The sequence below is a fragment of the Amphiura filiformis genome, chromosome 4 (assembly GCF_039555335.1).
Source record: "Amphiura filiformis chromosome 4, Afil_fr2py, whole genome shotgun sequence".
NCBI lineage: Eukaryota > Metazoa > Echinodermata > Ophiuroidea > Amphilepidida > Amphiuridae > Amphiura > Amphiura filiformis.
This window is the reverse complement of record NC_092631.1, coordinates 66,623,372-66,639,525: the sequence shown is the minus strand read 5'-3', so window position 1 is coordinate 66,639,525 and position 16,154 is coordinate 66,623,372. Positions and strand designations below refer to the sequence as shown.

Sequence of the window (16,154 nt, the reverse complement as noted above, 5' to 3'; positions counted from 1 at the left end):
AACACTCATGCACATTTCTGTTGCATATCTTAAAAGTGGGTTGTCAGATTTTTCAGTCATATTCTGTTTCCAACTTATATTGAGGCCAACCATTAAAATAATCTGTTTTCAAATTTTGAGTTGTATTGCTCCAGCATTTTTGATATGAGAAGTAAAATGTGTATAAAAATGTCCAATTGGACAGTACACACCGGTGTTACCACTTTTTAGGTCGCACTATCTAAACAAAAGATAACTCTGTAGTTAAATTTTACTGGGCAATTTAATAAACAAAATCCAAGTTTTTGGGATAATGGGCGATGAGGCCGTCAATCTGGTCATACACCTTTAAAATACCATATTTTTACATCCTCATAACATTAACCTCATATGTGTACATCCATATCAAAAGGATGCACTTGTCGGCTGCTAAATGTGTCTCATTTTACAGACAGATTGTTCTCTGTATACCTAAACTAGGCACCGGAGTTTTGCGCGGTTCGCGCAAAAGCGCACATTTTCGCGCATTTGGGTGTCCAAAGCGCATTTTGGGTTCCATCGAGAATGTTCACGATTTTGACCCATCGATAAGCTTAAAGTTAAAACTTGCGATTTTATGCCCCAAATCGGCAGCATTTACAAGAAAATTCACGCAATATTGGTTCTAACTTCACTTATGTACATCAAAATACAAATAACGATCATTAAACCAAGCATAATGTGGGAAATTTACCCTTGCTTTACATTTCGATCGACGATTTGTGATGGTCGCCGCCATCTTTATTTTTTTTTTTCCAGAAACTGGAAATGAACCCGAAATGAACCAGAAGTCGGTCGTAATTGATTGACATGCCATCGTTTTACCTCGTTTTTTTCGTGTTTTGCATTGATAACAGGGGATCACGATTTTAGCGCATTTTGACCTATTTTTTTTTTTTTTTTTTCGCATTTTGAAAAAGTGGCCAGCGCATTTTGCTGTTTTAAATCGCGCAAAACTCCGGTGCCTAACCTAAACCATGTGACATGGGAATGACTTAAGTAGACATGTCCACATTCCTTATTATAGAGGGCGACATTCAATCCAAAAAGGGAAATACAAAAATTTGAAATTTGGACACCAGAAACTTGACGACGTAGTCTAAAATGTGCCGTCCTATCCTTGATACAGAAGTCAGCATGCAGTGAAAGTTAGATTTCATAAAATAAAATCGCCTTTGTGTAAAATGGATCGCCGTGGTGAAAAATGATGCATTACATGGTTTTTTTTAAAACAGACATTTGCCCATAACTTCGCTAATTTTTGACCTACAGATATGGTTGACCCCTCATTTTTTAAGTTAAATAATCACCTTTTTAAACAAAATAATTTCCATGTGAAATATCCTACTTGAAAATTTTGTGAACATGCCTAACTTAAGTGACCTCCACTTGATACGAGCCTGGTATTTATTTGTAGCTGTTGTGTGAAATGAGACACATATAGATGAAATGAGACACACAATGAGGGCCTGCTTGAAAAGCAGTGCTTGTCACTGAAGCAGTATAACCCTCAATAAAGAAAAAATAATAAATAATAATAATATAGCTGCCGACAAGTGCATCATTTTGATATGGATGTACACATATCTGCTGAATTATTGGCCTCTAAGAACTATTTTGATTGGTTACAAAGATGAGTATATCACATATTGAGCCAATCAGAGGTATGGTAAGGATGGTTAGTAGGGCTGATGGAAATGAAGCTTAAAATTACCCAGGTATCTAAAAGCTCTATTTTGAGTGGTTACTCAGATGATTAAACAGCTTTAAACCATGTAATTTACCATTGACCTTTTTGGTAAATCCCATAAGCCTTTAATTTGCGAGTAGACCTGAGATGTCGTAATTTGACATCATACCCACTTGCAATGCGCAGTAACGATATTCGCTAAATGATGTGCGCATTGACGCAGATCGGCGTGACGTCAAATGAAAACATCTCAGGTCTACTCACAAAGGCTTATGGGATTTATCGAAATGGTCAATTTTAAGAAAGGCAATGGTGCCCATAAGGAAAACAAATCATACTCACCATTGTTTTTAATTCACCAGTTATGATATATTTTGTTTCGTATTATTTAAAATATATAATGGAAGTAGGAAATAGTGAAAATGATGCCAGAAATGTGTGCGAGAAAAGTTGCTTAGAAAAAAATGCTCTGGGATAAAATGGAAACTGCCAGTGTATACCTTGTTCACATCTCATCATCTGAATCTGATGCATCTGCTTTCAGCAATTGACTCAAAGCCATATCAGTACTACCATTGGATGTACTGCTACTTGAAACCCACCCTTGTGGCCTAAAGCGAGGGATATAAGGTGATAAGAGAAGAAACCACAGTGATCAACATTAAAGTGATAATCAGTGTTTTTTTGAACAGAATATTTTGTCTAACTGCTCTAGCAAACATTCAGCAATGATAAATAAGCCAATTTGATTATAATATCTCATGTCTATTTCATCAAACATTGCAAACAACTTGCTTGGTAATGGTATTGCTATTTCTAGCTTTGACAGCTTCACACATGACAGCTTCATGCGCAATAATAAAAGTATGCAAAATAAAAGCATTGTACATACTTTTTTATGATCCTAGATCATTATCATATCTATTGATCCAAAAATGCAAAAGTCTCAAATTTTAGCCAATCTCCGAGTCCCTTTAAGACAGTCTTCTTCAGAGTGCAATAGTATTGTTGTAGTCTATCACAAGGATCTGACATGCTCATCTACTGGGACACAATTCACTAATCTCAACATGTAAGTACACTCACTATATGAACTTTGCTTGTAGCCAACAACTATAGACCAACTTTTTAAGCCATGATTGTTGGATGGAGGTTATAACCAATATTGTAACATTTCCATATAAATAGATTTGTATTTTCTTTTCCACGTAATGTTAGTTTTGACTTTCAGATATGTCCCCTTTTAATTTTAAATTAAAAAAATGAGGTAAAACAAAGAAAATTGACATTTAATTCCAGTGATAATGTTGCCAATGTCCTGAATGGTTGGTCGTCTTGATCTTGACATACAACTAATATTTTGATTCACAAATACAGCATCCAAGGCCTTGATGTTTGCAGGGAATGTTATTTATTAAAGTACACTACAATTGTGTCAAAATCAAAATTTTGGAAAAACAGTGAGGGCATCCTCCTCAGCAAATGTTACAATATTGATTTAATTGAACCATGCCATTTGAATAACACCATTTTGGATTGTAGCATATCTCTATAGTTTGAAAATAGTATTGCAAGTCTACACTACACCGACTAAGAAAATCACAACAGAAGTTCACTTTCCAACATCAAAGTCAACACATTACAACACATCACAACATCCATTTTGGGGAGATAAAATTGTTAGACATCTGAAATCACCGGAGATTTCACAGGCATTTGGCTCAATTGAAAGGATCACAACTGTGTGCTTAGTAAAAGTTTGATATAAACTAAAAAGTCAGTAAGATGAAAGATAGATAGTGCCCTTTTTGTGTTCATCTTTTTAAAAAGAAATAAAGCTTCAGCCCTTCTTCTGTCAGTACCTGATGTTGATATCAAGATTCCAAAATACTATGAAATGTTGATGTGTCTGATATATATTGAAATCCCGTGGGTTCAGTCTTCAATGACATTGTGTACGCATGATGGTTCCAATTAGGGTACTTTTCAAGAAATGTCCATGAATTTTCGAGGACAAAATTGTTTGCGATTATCCAAATTAGGGGTGTTTTGGAGCAAAATTGTCCTTGAAATGGAAAATAGGGTGTATTTCTAGGACTTTCGTCCGCGTTTTACCGCTACAGTTTTCGTTATTGTCCTCATTTCCCGTGAAATAGGGGGAAATTCAAAAGCGTCCTTGAAATGGTAAAAATAGGGTATTTATTTCGAAAAATGTCCTCGATTCCTCGTAATAAGGGGGTGAAATGAAAATGCGTCCTCAAAATGATAAAAATAGGGGAGGTATTTGGGGGCAAATTTTCCTTGATTTCGCGCAAAATAGGGGGTAAAATTGCTGCAAATGTCCTCGATTCCCCGTGAAATAGGGGTAATTTTCAAATCCTGGAACGGTCATACGTCCTACCTTTAAAGGTCTCATATGGAGGGTTTTTTCACCGACGGAAAATGAAAGAATTTGCTTCAGAAATCAATGATGAACAGACTGGAGTATGATTTATAATCAATTTTACTGTTTAAAATATCATTTTTTGCAATAAAATACATGCCCTTCTGAGCCCGACTTTTGAAACGATCGAGTCTGCTGGCGCAGAGCCAACATGACCTGTGACGTCATAATGGGTACTGTCAGATCAACAATAAACAACAACACCGATCGCACGCTTTTGACAACAGAATGGGATAGCGCAAAATGTTAGCCCATGTCACAAAATGTATAATAAATTAGTATAATTATTTAGTAGTTTATTTGGGCATTTAAAAAAATGGTCGGGGACTTTGTGTGTGCTTTATTTATGGAAATCTTTTCTGGTTTGTCAGACCGCCGTCCAGGTCCGTCATCAGCCGGCGAGCGAGGCACACAGCTGACAGCGGGGCTGACAGGTCAAAGCCAAAGTCACGGCGAAGTGGAAATGTCATGACTAGCTTGTAAATATGGCTTCAAGTGTCACTACTTCCGATAATATTTTGAACATATTTTAATATCTATGTAAATTATTGTGTCGGGAACAAAATGTGGTATTACGTTCATTCTGAGAGTGAATATTTAGGACGAAATTCAGGTTTTTCTCGTTTCATTTCACGTAGTCATTTTGAATCTGTCAAATTCACAGTGCATGCAGCGCGACTGGTGCTGAAGTGTCACGACTTGCGATGTGAATTTGACCGAGGAATTTGAACAGAATTTTTAAATATTTATGTAAGTAATTGTATCAGGAACAAATGATGTAATACGCACCTTCTGAGAGTGAATAATCGGGACGAAATCCGGGGACGAAATACAGTTTAATCTCGCTTTATACTCCTGGTGTTTACCCTGGTGTTTACCCCGGTGTTTACCATAATTTTACGGAAGTTGTCTCGTGTTCAGGAATACAGAACACTTCGCCCACAATCGGTTTCGCCACCATGCCATGCCGCCTCCACGCTATTTTGCCTACATGCCATCGGGGATTTTATAATAAGGAGCTGTCATTTTCTTCGAAGGGGGTCATTTATTATAGGGGGGTCATAGAATTTTAGACCTAATAGGGGATTAAAATTTTTTACACCCAAAATAGGGGGTTATAGAATTATTAAGGGCTGGTGATGGTGACTCAAAATTTTCGCCTGCTGCGCGTGCATTTTTTAATAATTTAACAATCAAAATATGCACAATCTTTCGTTATATAATGCAAAATTTGTGTGTGCTCCGCACACCTTCTTCACACACGATCAATTTGAACGTGCTCCGCACCGTGACTTACTTAGCTCGATAGTTTTGGTGTGCTCCTTGCCTTTTTTCCAGCAATGAATAATTTGTCTTGAGTCTGCGTAAGGGGGATCGTAAAAATTTTCAACCCAAGATAGGGGGGGTCGTAAAAATTACTCCGGTCACCTACATATTCATGACCCCCCCCTGCCAAGAAAATGACAAACCCCCAGCTGCCTAAAAAATAATATTGTTTAATTGGCGTAACCTGACCGACCCTAAAAAAAGGCCTGACCGTAGACTTTTTTTCCTATTTTTTTGCAAAAATAAAAGAAAAAGAAAAAAAGTTCCAAGGCCTTTATCATAAATACGCAATTTACCTTTGCCTTTAAAGGGGGGGCAAACTGGATGGGGGCAAAATATTTTGGGGCGAATGCCCTCCCCCTCCCCGTAGCAGTTGAAATGCAGATGAAATGGGTTATTTGTTAAAAATTTATTGTACTTTGCATTAACTATGAAGGGGACATATATTTCAAATTGCAACAATTGTGAATTGAATGTAATTTCTTATGTTAGGGGTAGGCCTTAGAATTTGAGACTAGTGAAATCGGACCAATTTAAAAAACTTGACCTTGTGTATGATTTATTATGTGACCTATTTGACGTTTTAACCCAAGAACTAAGAACCAGAGAAGAACTCAATAATTGACTTAATTCTAGCTATGAGAGTTAGGACCATTTTTGAGTTTTAGTCCCATTCTGACCTTTGACCTCTTCTGGGAAGCATTTTATAGGGGAATATAAAAGAAGAATGGACCTAATTCTACTTTTATTATTGTAGGTGTAAGGTTGCCAAAAATATTGGTTCCATGTAACATGTTTAACATTGGTTCCATGTAGCCAATTAACACCCCAAACACTGAAATGGCGTATAGGCGACGTGGCGTGTAGGCACGATTGCGTGTAGGCGAAATGGGTTTGGGGTGAAATTTGCTTCAACACAGAAACCCGAGGTGCAAAAATCATTTTTCCTGCCGTGTGTTTTTAGGGGCTTTTTAAAGCATTATGCCAATAAATTGTGACGTTGAGGATTGCTACAATAAAAAAGACAGCCTTGTACATGTATACAAATAATACACCAAATAGGCGAGCACTCAGAACAGAATGGAAATTAGAATGGCGATTGGACGTCCGTCCATGCAGTGCGCAGTAAGTTCGTATGCAATAATAATTTCCCCGACCATTTTTCAACAGGATTTTCAAGGATTTTCAACCCTCATATTTTACAATTCGAAAAACCACAACCAATTTCCAAAGATTTTGAGAGTCAGTTTGGTATTGAATGTTATTGAACTATGTATGATTGGCCTACATGTATTTGCTATCAAATAGACCTCAAATTAACCCTTCGCCGAGCCAGTGCCGGGACATGTGCCGAGGTCACATTGCCGCGGCTACCACGGGTAAAGCAACAATGCATGCATAGCGCATAAGTTCATGCGTGTGCTTCCCATGACTCGAGCAAGAATAAGCCAAGAAGGTTGTTGCTTTTGACATGTTTGACATTCGGTAAAATGATATTAAACTTGGCCTATAATCCTGTTGTTTAAATGCAGCTATGCTTGTTTCGTAAAAAGTTTGATATTGCCTATAAATCTTCCATTCTTCCATTAAAAACCATGTAATTAGCCTGTGCTCACGAGAAAAATAATACGCGATCATGTGGATGGTTGAATTCCCGTCGCTGGCCGGATTGATCTAGGCGGCTAGGCCTAAGCCTGGGCGCCTCCGTCTCACGCTCACATTTGTTTTGAAGTAAGTCATGCTTTGTTGTGATAATTACTACAAAAATATTTTTTTAAATATAATATTAAAAATACTTCCAAAACTTGGCGAAGACTGCGTTGGATCATGGACATGATGCATAAATGCCTAGTAGGCACGAGAGATTAATCAGCCTTGGCGAAAAGCTGAAGCGAAAAACTGGATATGCACCGCTCAAGTTGTGGTTTATTTTGTTCAATATCTCAGAATTAGAATTTTGGAAATGATACCATACCAGACAACATGATGATGTTATCTTAAAATGCAAAGATATAGGCTTACTGTTAAATGTTAAGAATTGCGAATTTCCCCTTGGCAATGACCATTGATTGAAATGGACAAAAATTATAATTTGTTCATGACCTTCACCTTCAACCGGGCCTTCAACTCCCGTATTTCTTTAAAAACGCAGCGATAGGCATATAGACTTTCAATTCAAGAATTGTAATCATGTATAATATCTGTATTTACAATGGTATGTGATTCTGTGATTTTGTGACATGTTTTAAGAGATATTTGGGTTCAAAGCAGGAACATTCCCCGAAACATTCGTGTGTAAGTGAGTGCACCACCGCGGCGTGTCGCGATAGGGACTACCCATTGTGACGTCATCGGGTCATTGCACTGACATGTAAACAGAACAAGTTTTCCACAAATGAACTGCGCGCTGATTCCAAAGACCCCAAAAGCTAGTTTTGATTTTCACATTTTTGCTCCTTCCCGATGAGCTTTTTCAAAAATTCAAAAAGGACTATTATCCTTGATATTTGAACTTTAATATTTTCAACAAAAATAATATAAACTTATTTGCTCCATATGAGCCCTTTAAATACAAACTGAACCCACCGGGATTGAAATCTTCTTAATATCCATCTATAAAATCCCTTAAATCCAAAAGTGTATCTTGCATTATGGTGAAATTTTAAAGTTAGAATTCAGGCCCAAAACATTGCCAAAGGCTATTTGAATTTCAGACCAAAGGGCTCCATGGCCCTTGAAAATGTTGGTACAATGCACTGCACAGACAGTCAAATAGTATTAATGTAGCATCAATTCACCATGGTTTGCAATTAGTACTGCTTAAAGCCATGCATCTAGCCATCTACACTACAAAGGCTCAGAAAGTTTATTTTCCAACAAAAAGGTCAACAATTACACCACATACATCAGATTTGAGAGTTTTGACATCTGCAACATAGCCATGTATATATTTGTGGTAGAATCATGTATGTCTTAAATGAAAACCAGATACCAAGCAAAGTCATTTCTATAAGGCAATAGAAACAATTCAGTTTGATCTTTCGATCGATGCTTCATCGATCCTTATTATTCATGATATCAATTAATTAATTTTTATGAATTGTGATAACATATATATCAATCTTTGCCTGTATTGATATTGACCAATATAAAGTTACCATTAATTCTGATTAATTAGTTGTTAGTTCGTCAATAACAAGCATTGAAGCAGCATCGATGGTCGATTCAAAGATCAGAGAAATTTGGTTCTGGTGCCTAATGAGATTCAATTGTTCCATGAAGTATGTGAAACAAAATTGCAGCCTAAAATTTGCACCTGTCTCTACCTATTTTTCACAGCTTAATCATAGTATCTTTCACACAAACTCATGGACATGCAATGCTGTGTGTTTGGCACCATTGATAGAACAAATAAATATGCAAGGTGTGTAGCTCCCTACAAACATGAACCATGCAGACATTACAAATTTGCTTAATATCTGGTTCTCAATACTGTGTGTGCAGAACTATTACATAGGCCACACTAATATTCGACATAGAAGTAGTGATGTAACAGGATTAATTACCATAGCGATGGGTGAAAACAATTTTTGAATGTATTGCCCTGCACTATAAGTAGGTTGCACTTATCACCTGTCATGCTTGTCAGTGTATGTCGCAATCATAGATTGAATACAATACCGCTTTTTTCAAAGACACTAATCGTACAGGTGCTAGTGAAAAGTACATGGAGTCTGCATAATGTGCAATGTCCATAGAATTACAACCCAGGTCTATATGCCTATTCTTTGATAATCAATTGTGCAATGCAAAGTTATGTACAGTATATGTCTAGTGAAGGAAAATACATTCATAAATTGTTTTCACCTATTGCTATGGTAATTAATCCTCTTACATGACTACTTCTACGCCAACAGACAATTTTCATAATAACGAAGGGTTAGTAAGGAATGGGTGCTTATTTAATGGCTAGTGGATTGTTTGGTTAATTAATAAGCTAGCAAACTTGCAGCAAGCATTTACCAGTGTCATCAGCAAAATAGTGCTAAATAAATCCAAGTGATTCCAAACCAAGATTGTGGATCTTAAAGTACCATAGTCCATATGGCTAGTATACAAATTTATATTATACAAATATTGACTGCTATGAGGGGCATGGTTAAAATTATAGGCCCAAGGTGATCTCAAAACCATGACTATGCCCGAGGCGTGGCCGAGGGCATGGTCATGGTTTTGAGATCACAGCGGCCTATAATTTTAACCATGCCCTAATAAAAAAGCAGTCAATATTTGTTTTATATACCAAATCTAAAGATTCTTGTCATCTGTTTGGTTAAAAGCATCGATTTTGGAAAGAGAAATTAATAGTTTCAATGCGAACGGCACAGATTACAATCTGCGATTTCCGCGTAATTATAATGCGCGCAAATATTAACGTGTGCGTAATATCATTTTACGCTGGGAACAACGCACACGCAAAACTATGCCCGGGGAATAGTTACTTTTGCGGGCATAGTCAAAAATAGGCCCGCTCTTTTAACCAATCAGATGGCGGGAATCTTTAGATGAGGTATATAAACATAAATATTCCATATATGTGACATGCTCCCACAAAAATTAGCAGAAAGTTACAGGTTGGTAGTTTTGAGACCTCATACTAGTCATAGCTTCTGAGTTGATGTTCTCTGTATAACACGCACCTGTATAAACCAGTAGTAGGTCTTTTTTAATGTCCCATTGTGCTTCATTCACATGCAAAAGGCCATACAACTGGCTTGCGAATGTCCCAATCACAAAGGCAAATGGTACTACTGACTTATTGTATGTACTAAGTCCGCGTCAAATAAAAAACACCCACTCAGCAGCCATGAGGTCTCATAGTTACCAATTCATGCTCATGTTGTGGGAGCAGGTCACATATGCGAGTTAGTGATAAATCTCTTACCTGAGAAATGGGGCCAACAAGGATGGATCAACATGGCAAGTCAAGTGATAGACTCTCCTGTCTATTTCACTCACAAGGGATCCAATCAACATAGTTAACCCAGCAGAGATGGCACAATACCAAAAGAAAGATATCTGGTAAGAAATCAAATAAGAAAAACATGTTACATGTAGTGTTGATGAGAGGAAACTCACCACAAACTACTACAGACCATTCGCAACCAGTTAGAGCCCCCGTGTTTTGTATGCGGTGAATTCTTGCATATTCATGAGGGCCAATTGTTCCATCGTGCCGAGTCTAAAAATCACGCCAGCGTTGCGTGCCTTCACATGTACGTGATAGAGTTTTGTGTTTCTTCATGTTTACGCGAAAGACCGTAAAAATATGTTGTACAAGCATATCACCTGTCGCATTTCACGGAACAATCGGCCCTCATTATCGGGTGATGCTGAGACTGGTTGCGAATGTAGTAGTCTGTGAAACTCACACTCATCAACATGGCAATGAAAAGCAAGTGCACAACACATGACAACAATATCGATGTTGTTTTCTGTGCAGTGTGACAACGTAGTGCTATTAAGAACGTACTAAATAGCACTTCACATAGCGCTGTGCATGGAAAACTTAACCTTGACACTTAGTGAGAGTGAACAGGCCATTGATTTATGGATTTAATCATGTTTCTCCGTTGTTCATCACTGATTAACAACGATGCGTCCGCGTCATCTGCGTGGTTTACTTCTCGACATCCCTTTCAACAATGAAAACAAGCTAAAGATCGTCTAATTCACATGATTCTTTCATTCGGAATATCCATTTGTCATTGCAACTCAACCTTACAAGAAGATCAATGATTTCTCTGTTGATATCAGAATACCAAGAATCAAGAATACAGCGGTAATGTTTAGCTGTTACTTTAATAACATATTAAGAAAATGTTTACGCAAAGTTCCAGCCATGACGAATTTTTACGTGCACACCTTGCGTTCGCGTATACGCTAGTGGAAAAGTGTGGACAACAATGCTTGGCTCCTGTACAAAGGTAAAGGAGGAGTTGTTGAATTATTGATGATTGATTGGTTGGTCGAATGATTGATCCAAACGATGCGCGTGTGAGTGAATGCAAAAAACTTGATTGTTAATTCTTAATCTGAGATATTAATTATTAAAGAAACAAATTTGACAAAAAAAGAATGAATGATAAAAGAATGAGTGTATGAATGAATGAATGAATGAATGAATGATAAATGAATGATAAATGAATGATTGAATGAACAAATAAACAAACAAAAGGACAAGTAAATGAATGAATGAACAAAATATGTAACATGATCAAGGGGAATGAGTTGAAAATGAGGACATATAGAGCTTTCAGAAACTAAAAACCCCATGTTGATACGATTTTTCTTTGCGAAGTTATATCAATTTATCAATCGCTGAAAACAATAGAAAACAAAAGAATTTTAACACTTTCTTTGCCATTATCTCAAAATCAATATTAGCGACATCTGACTCATTTCCCTTGCTCGCGTCACATATACAGATAGATCGACAATGTCTTACCCTGTAGAGCCAAAATACATCATCTGGAATCTCGCCATTATCATCTTTATAGATCATCGCTCCTACTGAAATCCAAACTGCCATAATAAACCCAACAACAAGACCTACAACAGCACCCCTGAAATATGCAAAAGAATATTTATCATGAATGAGTCAGAAGAAGTACATATTGAATATTCTTCAAAATTTACTTCATTTTTTTAAAAATATATCAGGCAGGGTGGGTGGGATGTTAGGAGGATGCTGTGAAATAAGGTTAGTGAGGGTTAGGGCTAAGGGCTAAGAGCATTATGCTAAGGGTTAGGGTAGGATTAGGATTAGATTTGACATAGCAAACCTTGTTGGATATTCAACATAACAAACCTTATTTCGACATATTGAATCTTCAACATAGCGGGCTGCAACAAATTATTTTTCCATAAATGATACTGCAAACCTCTTTTTTTCTAATCAATTAAAGTGGCATGAGTTAATGAGAACATATCAAATTTTGCCCGCATTTTTGGCCTTGTAAAACCTTGAGGTGGAATGCAGGCACATATCCACTCTGCATAATGTTCTATACAGAAAATGCCACACACTATTGCAATAAACGGTCCATGACCCCCAATAATGTATTATCTACCATTTTCCCCTGTCCCCGCCCCAAGTCAAAACAAAAAAAGTAATGGAAAATCTATTTCGGTGCAAAAAAGTTTTAACATAGAAACTCTTGGGTCACCCTAAATACACACATACCTCGATGTTGACCTTTTACATAAGATTCCAAGCGAGAAAAGACCAAGTATAGGTCCTCCAGTTGCACCAAACACTGTATGTGTCATGCGAACAAGACTACCTAGTTTGGGAGCCAGCATGCCAAGGAATACTGAAATGACTCCAAAGGTTACAGCTGAAAAGAATGAAAGAGAAAAATTCACTGATATCAGATTTTTACTGTTTCATATGCAGCAAATTAATAGAAATGTGTCGGACATTTTACTCTTTTGATGTTGTTTACTTCTACTTGTTTACACTTATTATTTACCCAGTTATGCAAATCAAACTAGACATAATCCATGCAAAGCATGTAGGAAAACTGTTTTTGCAACTCAATTATCCATAAATTAAAAAATGAATTTCTGTGCTATAGTTTGTTTTCTGTGATGTAGTTTGTTTTCCAGATTTAATGCAAAAAAAAAAAAAAACGAGAGGAGGTTCCTCAAATGAAGGGGCACTGATTTCAAATATATATGGTACTTGAATGTGAATCTTTATTGTATATTTTAGAGAATGAAGGTATTATCTTTAGGCACTGTCGTGCATCTATCGTCTCATATAACACATGCGACATCATTATTTTAAAAGCAGAGTTGTTTTACACCAAAATTAATTATGTTGCACATGCTATATGAGACGATAGATGCATACCAAATACCAAATTTTAATCAAATTAAATCCTACATTTGACAAGGAATTACCTAAGGATTTGAATCACTCATCCTCAATGTAAGGGATTGAAATCATTCAGTATGATCCAAAACCTTTAGCATTTAATTGGGAACTGAGCCTATCAATAAACCAAATATGTTCAAGTGCTAGAAACTCTAGTGCCCAAACTCAATTCTAAAATTGACACATTAAGGGAAGGGGTATGAACGTTTGGACAGTATTTATTGTGGGACATTAGAGCACATCAGACATATCGAATTGCATTCTGAATACGAAGAATGTCCTTCTGATATCAAACAATTTTGATTTTTGAAATTAGCAATGTAATACACATTTTATGGCAAATCATTAAAATTGATATTTTTGATATTTAACAGTACTTGAAGTAAACTTTATAAATCTGATGATTTATACTTAAAGTGTATGTAGGTGGGATGAAAAGCCAATATAAAAGCTCAAAATTTTCGATTGATCGTCGGCTTTTCCTCCCAGCTACATACACTTTAAGAATATATCATTAGATTTATAAAATTTATTTCGAGGACTGTTAGATATCAAAAGTTTGAAAAATATCAAATTTTAATAATTTGTCATAAAATTTGTATTATATCGTGAATTTCAAAAATGAAAATTATTTGATATCAGAAAGACATGCTTCGTATTCAGAATGCAATTCGATCGCCTGAGGTGCTCTCATGTCCCACAAAAAATACTGTCGAAACGCTTCATTCCAGATCCCTTAACAAGAGATAGAATATTGTAATGTCACGCTGGTCCACATTTTGTGACACTTTCTAAGAATTACAAATCAACAACAGGTAATGTCAACTGTAGCAGAGAGATTAATGTGCTGATTTAAGCATGAAAGTTTTACAGGTCTGATGGGCCTGTAGGGTAGTGTATCAGCAGGCCCACAGTGGTTATCATTGTTAAATTAACAACCTACAACACGCGCAGCAAAATAATGAGGGAGAGAACAAAACTGAAAGGACAGAAAATGGGAATACAAGACCACCTGACAGCATTCACACAGCACTTACTGGGCAAAGCAAAGGAGTTGTCCCAAAAAGCCCCTTGGATAAAGAATGTATGGGCTTGGGAGGGAAAGGTAACTTGTCTCGTGCAAGTAGATGAGAAGTCACCGGCAAAGAAAGTGACAGTAACTAGCTATGAAGATCTAAATAAACTGTGGAGAAAAGGCGCCGATCTAATTGACACCAGCAACAGAAAGAGAAGAATAACAGATGATGATTATGACAGAATTGAGTGGGAAAAAACTGATAAACTCGAATGACTGGACAAACTTATTTAATATGAGTTCACTTATTGCACTTGTGTCATTAAAAATCATACAGTGAAGTGATATTGAACCTATTAAAATGTTTTACTATAACATGTACAATACTATGTTGAATCTAAAATGGCGATAATAATGATGCTAACGATTGTTACAATAAGTTTGTGAATGTTTTCACCAAAATATATGATGAATGTATACCTATGAAAAAATATAAGTGCAATAACAAAAGAGAACCAAGGCTTCCCTGGATAAGCAGAGGCTTACTCAAAAGCATAAATACTAATAATAAGTTGTATAAGAGGTATGTACAGAAGCCATGTAATGAAAGGCTTAATACATTCAAGAAATACAGAAACAAATTAAACAGTTTAATACGAAAATCTAAAAGGGAGTATTACAAAAGGAAATTTGAAACAGTAAAGCATAATTTACGAAAAAACTTGGAAAACAATCAATAATATCATTGGCCGTAATAAGAAAAGTAACATTCAAACTCAATTCACAAGTACACAAGGTCATGTGATCTCTGATCCTCAAATAATTTCCGGCAATTTAATGACTTTTTACAAGCATTGGGCCAAAATTAGCATCATAACACGACATGGAGGGCGGGAGAACTATTATGATTACTTGAAAACACCATCAAATAGTAGCATGTATATGAAACCAGTTGTAAAAGAGGAAATTGTAAAGATTATACATAAGTTCAACCAAAATAAAAGTGCCGGTCATGATGATATAGGCAATTTTGTTGTCAAAAGGATAGCAAATGAAATATCAATACCTCTCACTGTAATTTTAATATTTCCATTACTACTGGAAAAGTCCCTGATGAATTGAAGATTGCAAAAGTAATCCCTATCTATAAGAAGGATAGTCATGACGTGTTTTCCAACTATCGACCTGTCTCTGTTCTTCCATGTTTTTCAAAGATTCTTGAAAGACTAGTGTTTAACAGATGCATGAATTACATTAATAAATACAATATTTTAAATGAAAAACAATTTGGTTTTAGGTCTAATCATTCTACGTATATGGCAATTTTGGAATTAGTTGATAAAATCAGTACTTCAGTTGAAAATAATGAAACTACAGCAGGAATATTTTTAGATTTGTCTAAAGCCTTCGACACAATTGATCACAGCATTTTGTTATACAAATTAGAGTATTACTGGTTCAGGGGAAATGTATTAAATTGGTTTACAGATTATTTGTACAATAGGAAACAATATGTATATTACAATTCATGTAAATCCAGCTATATGAGCATTTCATGTGGTGTACCTCAGGGGAATTCGATTTTAGGCCCATTACTATTCATACTGTATGTTAATGATATTATAAATACTACCTCTGTTCTAGAATTTGTTTTGTTTGCAGACGACACTACTATTACCTATTCACAACCAGATATTATATCTAAATTTGATCTCATTAA

General features: G+C 36.1%; 1 protein-coding gene across 1 annotated transcript in view; it reads right to left on the bottom strand.

Annotated features, from left to right (window-relative positions):
- The window catches only part of LOC140151239 (sodium-dependent multivitamin transporter-like), a 59,410-nt gene that overhangs the window by 2,576 nt on the left and 40,680 nt on the right, over positions 1–16,154 (bottom strand). The window contains 3 exon segments of the mRNA XM_072173509.1: positions 10,423–10,556; positions 11,986–12,103; positions 12,724–12,877. Coding sequence (XP_072029610.1) covers positions 10,423–10,556; positions 11,986–12,103; positions 12,724–12,877 — 406 coding nt within the window.